We start from the raw sequence: 9,713 nt of genomic DNA on the forward strand, positions 1-9,713 counted from the left end.
TGGGATAAGAAGTCTATAAGCGGCTAAATCTGTTCGGTGGGCGGTTCTGTGTGCTCTTTTGTTGTTTGTGTTTACCCCGATTCATTTTCCTTCTACAATAGTTTATATTCTTTATGTAATAAGTCCCCTATTGAATGAGCTGTGTTATGGCTGCGGTAGTAACAACATCCATTCATTAAAAACGGCCTCTGATCTCCTTTCCTGCGTACCAGCCAAGTCAAGCCAAGCCATGTTCACTTTTAGTTCTTTAACTTGACGTTTTGTTAAAGTTCTTTTCATGTCAATAAAACGGCACTTGGGTTCTTCAAACTTGCCATCAGTGGACAGACTTACATATTTTAACTGAAAAGCTTGGAGTGACAGCACTGAAGAGGAAAGCAGTTAGAAAACCCATGCATAACCAAACACAAAATTTTATTCTTAAATGAAAATACAACATTTGTTGAATTATAAAGTCTAAAATAAAACAGTATTTTCATATTGTTGAAGTATAATTCTGTGTATTTATAGCTCAATAATATTACTAATTCTGCATTCTAACTGGTTTCAGTTTAAACCATTTTTATATATTTTTTTTGTCTTCATGGTTTGGTAGTAAAATGTCACGACTACATGACTGAACATGAAACGGACGCTTCTGAACCCAGAGCAGATAAACTCATTTTTGGGCCAATTGTGAATCCAGTTCCCATGAATTTGAGCTCCACCCCGTCCACACCAACAGATGCACCCGTGTCAAATCCAAGTCCCACTTTCACAGCAACTGGACCGGCTTTAGCTGATGCAGCTGCGACTTCAGCTTGAGCCATTGCTCCAACTTTAACCCAACTGGCTTCAGCCTTAACACCGGCGTTAGGGCCTCTGGCTTCTGCCTCAAATATACTGTATTTAGCTCCAATTCGTCCAACTCCTGCTTCTGCAATGTATCCAGCCTTGGGAATTCTCTCCCCTGGTTTGTCTTTATAAGGTGACACATATAATTTGTGTTTAGCATAAATGCCTTCTGCCGTGGCATCTGCTTCTCTGTCATATGTGTCATACATGCCTATGACACCGCTTACACTTGATGTTCCTTGTGCTCTTGACTCTTTTATAGTAATCTCATCGATTTCACCCTTGTTCTGCTGCTGTTTGGTAGAAGGTATATCAGATTCTAAATCTGCAAATGAAACAGATGAGCTTTAACGCAGTGCAAATAGACACATGTAAAAAAAAAAAAACAAGCTCCTATGTAAATGTACATGTACACCATTTTGCCCTGAACATTAGAACATTGTACATTAGAACAAGTTGGTTTTTACGGAGCCCTGTGGGAGAAAAAAAAAAAAAAAAAAAATTGTGGCTACGGTTTTGCAATCCGTCCCCTCAGTTTATAAACCGTACTCACGAATCCTTAAACTGTTCCCTCGGTAAACAAATCGTGCCCACGAGTTCCTCATCTGTGCTCTCAGATTTGTAAACCGTGCCTTCAGTTTTTTGCAATCTGTACCCAAAAATTCATAAACCATGCCCACGCTTTCGCAATCCATTCCCACAGGTTTGTCCTCATGGATTTGTGGCCCGCCCTCAGTCTGTGCCGGCGGATTCAACCAGGCCACTGTTTAGCTGTGGGATGCATTGTGTTTAAACTATTTTTCTAAATGGATGATTTCCTTAATAAAAAAAAAACACATTTACTTGCATCTTTTAAAGTCTTTTTTTTTCAGTTCAGTATAATAGAATAAGCAAATAAGACTTCATATAGGCCTATAAAAAAGTAATATAACACAAACACATTTCCAAAACTGTAAATGGTTAGGTTATATAAAAATAAAACATTGATGAATTATTTTATGATAAACATATTACTGTCTTAAGTGAACTCGTTTATAGATTGTTTTCTTTTATTTTATGATAATCTTAGCCTTGTATTATTATTGTCTAACCTGACATTTAACGAATTGCTTTGTTCCTTTTTTGGATAAAAGCGTCTTCTAAATATGTAGTCTAATAATAATGATAATGTTGATTATTAAGTGTGCTTGCTGAAAGCAGCACACTTACTGTTCTTCTTAAGATTTATTCTTCTTCTTCTTCTTCTTCTTCTTCTTCTTATTATTCCCGGGAGAAAAATTTTGGCCAGCTCCTGCGCCTAGGCCCTTTGAGACAGAGACACCGTTTCAACTTTAAAACGTCCGGTCAGTACCGGTGTAAGTTGCTCGCGAAGATGACATCACGAGTCCATGTCGTTTGTCCGCAATATTGGATTGAACAGAAAGCTAAACTAAATTTTCACAGGTCACAAATTTAGTCCGAACTTCACGAAACTGGACGTGCATGATCCTTGGACCAAGCCTCACAAAAGTTAGTAGAAGGATTTTTGATTTTCGGAAGCGTTTGCCCGTCACAGCCAAACGAAATCAGCGGCGTAGTCGCCAAACAGGAAGTCGTCCATATCTCAGGAACTCTGTCACGTATCGAAACCAAACTTTATACATGAACTCGGGACTCCAATGTGAGGAAGCACAAGATCTGATTTTTTTTTTTTGTTAGGCTAATAGACAAACCCATTTACCTATGTCTATGCAAGAGTTTCACCTTTAATGTTAATGCATTTAGACAGTAGGTGGCACTGTTGTATTACATTTCACAGAGCAGCCAAGTCAGTGTATATACTGCATTCATTTTTACTAGGTTTGTCTTAATAAATGCAGGCATGAATTTCGTTTTTTGCATTGGTCTAATTTAATCATCATCTGTATTTATTAATATATACAGATTTGTATGCATGAATTGTGCATTTCCAGTTCTCAAAGCAGTTAATAAAAAAAAAAAAAAAAAAAAAACTTTATACAAAATACATCATGCTCTTCTTCGCTAACCGAACAAACAATTAATTGTCTGTGGCTGTGTTTGTGCGCACGGGAAATATGCTGCGCATAACAATAGAAAACAAGGAGAAATGCGCAGTCACATGCTCAAACAATCAACAACGTCGCTCTAGAGGTGCGTTCGACCGTAAGTGGACTGCGAAGTGGACTTCACAGGGTTTTCCACCATCTTAAGTTAGATTCTAATCCGAAGGGAGCGAACATGTTCAGTTCAAAGAGCACTGCGCACGGCATAGGGAATAAGGGAACATCGATACATCACTTCACAGGAAGTGGAGAGCGATGATCACCCAACTGTCATTTCGCGCACCACGTCATCACCAGTCAGAACGGTCATAACTAACGATGGAGGAGTTTACGTATGTGTGTAAGTATTCATACATTTCGCCATTGTTATACAAATGACAGTATTTTAACGGTTATTGTTGTGAATATTACATATACTATTTTTGATGATTATAATTTACCTATAAATATATACTATAATAATAAAAATTAAAATATGAATGTAGTCCTATATATATTTATGTTATATCATAATCTGACTCCGTCGTTGACTTTCTTTGATGACATTTGCAGGGCGTTTCAAATGAGCAGGTATTGTCAGTGAAGTCCACTTCAACTGATATACCGTGCTCAGGGAGTAGGGGAGCAGTGAACACTGCGTATGGACCCTGTCGAATGTAAAGCACATTAGATGTGTAAAAACAAGTGGAAAGCGTGAGCGCGCCGCTGTCTCCTTTCCACAAGCGCTTGTTCTCCTGTGGCGTCTGTCGTTGCTATGCAACCGTGAACTGCGCTCTCCATGATGACAAGAGCTGTGTCTGAAATCGCTCCCTATCCACTATATAGTGCACTATTTAGGGTGTCGGCCATTTTGTAGTGGTGTCCGAATTCTGAGTGAACGACATCATTCCCTACCAGGTGGGAAGGAAGTCGACCGGAAGTTGAAGCCGGCCGCGTGCCACCATCTTGTAGCAGAACTTCACCTGCTGTTAGCATCCCATTGACTCCTATTCATTTTGGCGTCACTTTGACAGCGAATAACTTTACATCTGAGGCATCTGAAGACTCCATTTGTCCATTATTTATTTCTAAAGAAACACGACAATGTATAAAATGCTCCATTACCTTCTAGCTTATGTTATGGCCCCGTAGAAGCAGTTTTTGTAAAAGTAGGCTAACGATTGCGTCATAACCACGCGACTCTCTGTCGCACAGTAGAGAGATTACCGTATGGACGGGAGGAGAAGCTCGCGGGCAATCGGGGGGACGTGGAGGCAAAATGACAATATAATTAATCAGAATACCTAGCAAAAGTTGCTCCTGCTCCTAGCTCATGGACAGCTCCTACTCACACTCTCCGTCTCTGCAAGATTTGGAAGGGAATGATTCAGATTTCTCTTGGCACAGCTACTAGAAGACAGACGGGATGCTCACGTGGTCCGTGTAATGCTTTGCACGGTTTGAGTCTGCGCGTCAGGAAAGGAAGTGCTAAGAAATCGCTAAAAATGGTCTTCACTTGTCTCAATTGAGTTCCAATGGGGTCGCTGTGTCCATTTCTTTTACTGTCTATGTTCCCTACATTCTTCACTACTTTTACCCACAATCCTCTCTGAATTCGAGTGTACATACGATGTACACTTGCTGAGACACTATTTCCCACAATCCAACACGATAAGGCGATAGAGCGCGAATGAAAAATAAACAAAAATGTCACCATGGCAACGGTGCACGCGAGTTAGAAAACAATCATTTATAAGACCAGACGCCTGGTTATTTATTTATATATACCGGTATATCTATATTTGAATAAACAAATGTGTTGTGTAGTGTTTTGTTCTCTTTAATTTTCACATATAAATGTAAAAAGTAAATAAATATGACAAGCAAGTGTTTTTATTCTCTTTTTTTTTTATCAAATAACGCAATAAACGTGAAAAATACATACATGCAATTGTTACATACAATTCATACAGCCAAAAAAAGGAAATATTAAAGATGGTTAGGTAATGTTTATGACAAATTGTCTGAGCTCTCTGGCGCGTGATAATTATGTCAGCGTCCGAATTCTTTGCTGATGTAATGCACTCAACTGCCATTCATTATGTAGGGATTAGTGAACGAGTGAGCGGTTTCAGACACAGCTAAGGAAGTATCAGCAAAAGATTAATAGATTTCTAGCCCTTGCATTAGCTTTACTACTAGATATATTTATGGAGATGGAAAATATTAAGGTGCCCTGTACAGCTATGATCAGCTGTTCGGCTGAGCATTCAATGTTGTTACGCTGCAAGCTGATGGTTCGTTGCTGCCGCGCTCTATCACTCGCACACCATAAAGAGCAAATTGTTTTTTAATGTTTTAATTTCGTGATTAAAATGACATAATTTGGAAGCGGATAATTTCTTCACAAACAGCTCATTATGACTCAATGTTAGAATGCTGCACCTACACTCGATAGTGTGAATAAGATCAGCGCTACGCAGACCACTGCATTGACAGGGTAAAACATATGATCTGTCTACGGCCAGGGCTCAGCTGAAGACAGAGAATGCCGGTCCAGCGCTGATTGAGGAATTAAATTATAAAATAAAAGACAGTTTTACATCTTTTTTCTCGCATTCTCGCATTTTTTCTCGCATCTCGCATCTATCCACTACCTGCTAACGTTAGTGCACTGCACCCGAGCAAGCACACTTTGCAGTTCCTCCGGAAATGCATTTTTCTAGTTATTATTATTATTCCCGGGAGAGAAATTTTGCCCAGCTCCTGCGCCTAGGCCCTTTGAGGCAGAGACACCGTTCCAACTTTAAAACGTACGGTCAGTACCGGTGTAAGTTGCTAGCGAAGATGACACCACGAGTCCATGTCGTTTGTCCGCCATATTGGATTGAACAGAAAGCGAAACTAAATTTTCACAGGTCACAAATTTAGTCCGGACTTCACGAAACTGGACGTAGATGATCCTTGGACCAAGCCTCGCAAAAGTTACTAGAAGGATTTTTGATTTTCGGAAGCGTTTGCCCGTCACAGCCAAACGAAATCGGCGGCGTAGTCGCCAAAACAGGAAGTAGTTCATATTTAAGGAACGCTGACACGTATCGAAACCAAACTTTGTACATGAACTCGGGACTCCAATGTGAGGAAGCACAAGATCTGACATTTTATAAAAAAAAAATTATTTCAGGCTAATTGACAAACCCATTTAAAAAAAAAAAAAAAAAAAAAAAAAAAAAATCTATGTCTATGCAAAAGAGTTTCACCTCACACTTTTAATGTTAATGCATTTAGACAGTAGGTGGCACTGTTGTATTACATTTCAAAGAGCTGCCAAGTCAGTGTATATACTGCATTCGTTTTTACTAGGATTGTCTTAATAAATGCGGGGCCTGAATTTCATTTTTTTAAACTGGGAGGGAATTCCCGCTTACATGGGTCAAGGGGGGATCTAAAGATTATGGGGGGGGGGGGGGGGGTAACTTTTGATGCATCGGTCTAATTTAATCATCTTCATTTATTAATATCTACATATTTGTATGCATGAATTGTGCATTTCCAGTTCTCAAAACAGTTAATAACAAAACAAAAAAAAACTTTATACAAAATACATCATTATGATCATGCTCTTCTTCGCTAGCCGAACAAACAATTCATTGTCTGTGGCTGTGTTTGTGCGCGCGGGAAATATGCTGCAAAACAATAGAAAACAAGGAGAAACGCGCAGTCACATGCTCAAACAATCAACAACGTCGCTCTAGAGGTGCGTTCCATTTGACCGTAAGTGGACTGCGAAGTGGACTTCACAGGGTATTCCGCCATCTTAAGTGAGATTCCAATCCGAAGGGAGCGAACATGTTCAGTTCGAAGGGCACTGCGCATAGGGAATAAGGGAACATCGATACATCACTTCACAGGAAGTGGAGAGCGATGATCACCCAACTGACATTTCGCGCACCACGTCCATAGACAGTATATGACCACATCATCACCAGTCAGAATGGTCATAACTAACGATGGAGGAGTTTACGTATGTGTGTAAGTATTCATACATTTCGCCATTGTTATACATATGACAGTATTTTTAACGGTTATTGTTGTGAATATTACATATACTATTTTTGATGATTATAATTTACCTCTGTGAATGCAGGCAGCTTAGCTAGTTTGTGAAGTAAAGTGATTTTATTTTAGGTAGTTGTAAAATAGTGCAATATAATTGTAAATATATAATTTGTTGACTGCCGCGCTCTATACTTGCACACCATAAAGAGCAAATTGTTTTTTAATGTTTCAATTTCATGATTAAAATGACATAATTTGGAAGCGGATAATTTCTTCACAAACAGCTCATTATGACTCAATGTTAGAAGGCTGCACCTACACTCGATAGTGTGAATAAGATCAGCGCAACGCTGACCACTGCATTGACAGCGTGAAACATATGATCGGTCTATGGCCAGGACTCAGCGGAAGACAGAAAATGCCGGTCCAGCGCTGATTGAGGAATTAAATTAGAAAATAAAAGACAGTTTGACATCTTTTTTCTTGCATCTGTGAATTTACTTTTTAATAATTTGTTCTGAGATGAAGCGAATATATTTGTGCGGGAATTTCTCGCACTATAAAAGCTAACCTTGTGGGAATGGTTTAAATTATGCGCAATCCCCACATTCCCGCACCGAAATTCAAGCCCTGAAATGGCAGCGGGAGCGGGATGTGTAACTCTAGCATATGGCGCATATGTCATATAAAGTTAGGCAAGGCCAAACAGCGTTATCCATGTTGTTGCGATTGCATCGCTAGAATAAGCTAATAGTGAAACTGATAACGTTTTTCATTTAATTACAATATGAGGACTGACGGTAGGCTATAAAAATCAGCGTTTCTGTGTAGGTGATGGCAACCATCTTGACAGCAGCAATAAAAGCATCGCGCTAATTACGGTAGACCTTAATTTGAGATAGTAAATTTGATCCTAATCAAAGGGAACACTCAACCACAGAACAGCTGGGTGAAATTTGTATTGGCTTATTGGATACAGTAAATGAAGACTGTCAACTTCTTTTCAATACTATTTCATCACCCAAAACACTCCCACTCTCTGCTGTATATTCATAACCAAATATTTCAAAACCAACAGCCAAGCCACATAAACAATGCCATTGGCACTAGTCTACATTGCAGACATGTCTCTTAATGCACATAACTTTTCACCTTTTTGCCCAATCTTGAAAAAAGTACTATTGTTGAAATTCTCAGATCAAGCAAACTTCAATGCACCCTTATCCACTACCTGCTCACATTAGTGAACCGCACCCGAGCAAGCACACTTCGCAGTTCCTCCGGAAATGCATTCTAGTTAATATTCTTATTCGTGTTTATGCAGGCGCACTTTCATGATCTCCTTGAACTGCACTCTAAAAAATGCTATGTTGGCTTTAATTAACTTTTTTATGTCAACTGGTTCCACGTAACTAGGTTAAGGTTGAATTTATGTAACATTATTTATTTAAATTAACTTAAGTTAATTACATAAGTTTAATCCAATGCCATTTAGTTGAATAAGGATAACAGTCTTAATTTTGTCCAGCTTTGTAATTTTTGAACCAGTTGACATAAAAAAGTTACTTAAAGCCAACATAGCATTTTTTTTTACTTGTCTCAAAAATGAACTGAAACACAGCATATACTTGTCTCAGACATCAGAAATATACCTTTATAAAGTTTGAAATGTCCACTTTTAAACAAACAAATTCAAATTGAAAGCAAATACCGTCTGATTAAGTAATCAGTATGAAAGATGTATTTCCCTTTACAGCGGAGATGGAGATATGTTTGAAGCTGATACTGATTTCGAAAACACTAGTTTATTAATAAACAATTAAATGCCTTCTTATTTTTGTTTTTATCTTAATATATGAAGAGTTCAGATGCAAAAGCCTCTAACTGCCATCTGAAATTTTCTTCTAGAATGTTCATTTTCAGTCATTTCACTTTAATGGCAATGAAAATGAACTATTAATTGCATTTAAGTGAAATTACAGAACTTAAATATACAAACTTGATCAAAATTATCATTCTAGAAGAAAATTTCAGATGTCACTTAAAGGCTTTTGCACCTGAACTCTTCATATATAGAACAACTATTGCAATACACTTACCATTTCCACTATGTTCATGTTTGTTAGTGGGCATGTCACAGTCTTCATCTGCAAATAAAACAAATTAACTTTAATGCAGTGCAAACAGACACAGATATTTAGAAAAACAACAAGCTTTATATTCAAATCCACTTACCACTTTCATCGTGTCCCTGGTGGCTCACTTGTAGTTTTGTAGACATTTTAGTGTATCACAAGTTCTCAATCTCAGTCTCTTTGGTGGAGCGTTGTTGTGTCTCGGTCAATAACGCAGCACCACATTTATATAATTATGGGAAGGGCAACTGAAAGTGTCAAAAGTGAGAGGTCCTACAGTAGGTTTAATGGAATAGCCTCACTTTTTGGAAGCTTTATTTTTAGTGTGTGTTTGCAGAAGTCACATGCTCTTCCTTAAAAGAGGATTTCCTGTTAAATCTTGAAAGGGCCAGTTCATCTCGAAACTTCAGCTTTGCTTATATTTGATTCATGGATGTTTAGTCTCTCTGCGTCAGTCTGTGATTTCTGTAATGTTGCCAGTAAACTGCAGTTTTTATCAGTCGTTGAAATTTTCTGGGATGAGAAGTTGCAACATTTCCAGTTAATTACTATTTTGATTTTACGGTATGTGAACATCCATCCATCATCCATTTTTATTTTATTATTATTATGGTGGTTATCTGTATATTACAAAGGTATAAAG

At 38.2% G+C, this 9,713-nt stretch overlaps 1 protein-coding gene across 1 annotated transcript; it reads right to left on the reverse strand.

Annotated features, from left to right (window-relative positions):
* Positions 1–398: 398 nt before the first annotated feature.
* On the reverse strand, positions 399–9,333 carry LOC311286018 (uncharacterized protein). The gene is made up of 3 exons (XM_084402015.1): positions 9,171–9,333; positions 9,035–9,082; positions 399–1,159 (listed from the first exon to the last, which is right to left on the reverse strand). Exons 1-3 carry the CDS (start codon positions 9,214–9,216, stop codon positions 609–611), a joined length of 645 nt encoding a protein of 214 aa, XP_084258141.1. The 5' UTR covers positions 9,217–9,333; the 3' UTR covers positions 399–608.
* Positions 9,334–9,713: the final 380 nt, after the last annotated feature.

The sequence above is a fragment of the Rutilus rutilus genome (genome assembly GCF_951802725.1).
Source record: "Rutilus rutilus genome assembly, chromosome: 1".
NCBI classification, from domain to species: Eukaryota; Metazoa; Chordata; class Actinopteri; order Cypriniformes; family Leuciscidae; genus Rutilus; species Rutilus rutilus.

What these genes read in the sequence shown, in the direction of transcription:
- LOC311286018 (XM_084402015.1), bottom strand. Translation starts at nt 9,216, where the DNA reads ATGTCTACAAAACTACAAGTGAGCCACCAGGGACACGATGAAAGTG. An exon ending in CCAGGGACACGATGAAAGTG is followed by an intron (nt 9,083 to 9,170) that starts GTAAGTGGATTT and finishes TTTTATTTGCAG; the next exon opens with ATGAAGACTGTGACATGCCC. An exon ending in ACATGAACATAGTGGAAATG is followed by an intron (nt 1,160 to 9,034) that starts GTAAGTGTATTG and finishes TTTCATTTGCAG; the next exon opens with ATTTAGAATCTGATATACCT.